General features: G+C 48.7%; 1 protein-coding gene across 1 annotated transcript in view; it reads left to right on the top strand.

Moving 5' to 3' along the window:
- Window positions 1-1,215, top strand: part of TKTL1 (transketolase like 1) — a 21,096-nt gene that overhangs the window by 7,392 nt on the left and 12,489 nt on the right. Inside the window, exon 5 of the mRNA XM_077769616.1 lies at window positions 1,089-1,210. Within this exon, the coding sequence (XP_077625742.1) occupies window positions 1,089-1,210 (122 nt within the window). The remainder of the gene's footprint in view (window positions 1-1,088; window positions 1,211-1,215) is intronic.

Genomic DNA, 1,215 nt, shown 5'->3' on the forward strand with positions numbered 1-1,215 from the left:
TGCTGGAGGCGCTTGCTTTCCTTGGTCCTTAACAGATAGTGGGTCTGGTTAGGATTGGAGGGGAAGCCCAGACCCCCAGCAAGTGAGCAGTGATTTTTCTTTGTGCAGGAGGGAGCGGCTAGGAGGATCATCCTCCAATTAGAGGATTGGCAAAAAGTGATTTGCATAGAAGTGCAGAGTGAGAGAGAATGCTATTATGTGCCTGAACAGATATGCAAATAAGGGCGTGTGCACTTGCCTGTGCGCTCCCTATCTGGGAGGGTACCTACAGACCTAGTAAAGTGGCACCTCTGGGAAGGCCACCTGTGGAACTGAGGGGCAGGGAAGGAAGAAGGGGGTTTTGAAAGCAGTCTTGCAGGTTTCAAAGCTGATACCCGAAGTCTTTCAAGTATAAATAGTTGCAAAGGGTAGGATTCCTGTTTTAATACCAATGCTTTGGACTAGGCCTGTTCTGTGACCCCTTCCTAAAATACAGTCTTCCTCTGGTGTCCCCAGTTCAGTAAATGACAACTTGACCAGTTTGCTCTTGGGAAAATTCTGGTTATTTTCCTTGCCTTCACCTATCCTTTATGTATGTGCCCCTTACATGCAAACACGGTCTGTCCTCAATTCTGGTTGATTTCCCATCTGTTCACTGCTCTCTGTCTCCCTTGCTCAGACCCAAGTCCCCTCTCCCTAATTATGGTCTCCCCAAGCCAGCCTCCACATGGCTGCCATGGCGGTCTTTGTACATTTAATATCTCCTCAGTCACCTCTCCACTCAATTCCTCTGACTTCCCATCCTGAGTCTGACAGAACTCCACCTCTTTATATGCACAGGATCCTCCATGGTCCGCCCTGCCTGTCTCTCCAGCTTCCTATCCCGCACTGCCTCCTCCCTCCACCGGCACATGGGTCAGTGGACCCCCTCATGAGCCGCTGGGCCTTTGCAAGCTGTCCTCTGGGGCTGCAGTTCCAACTCAGGCTCCCTGTGCCAGGTTTTTACTCTTGTGAGTCCTTGGCTAATATCGTTTCCATCAGGATGTCTTTGAGATGATCTAACACTCAATTATATACTTCTGGAACGAATGGCTTTTATTTGGCTGCAGGTGTTGAAGATGCAGAAAATTGGCATGGAAAGCAAATGCCAAAAGAAAGAGCTGATGCAATTATCAAACTAATTGAAAGCCAGATCGAGACCGACGAGAATCTTGACCCAAAACCCCCTATTGAAGA

The sequence above is a fragment of the Crocuta crocuta genome, unplaced genomic scaffold (assembly GCF_008692635.1).
Source record: "Crocuta crocuta isolate KB4526 unplaced genomic scaffold, BGI_CrCroc_1.0 scaffold978, whole genome shotgun sequence".
In the NCBI taxonomy this organism is placed as follows: domain Eukaryota; kingdom Metazoa; phylum Chordata; class Mammalia; order Carnivora; family Hyaenidae; genus Crocuta; species Crocuta crocuta.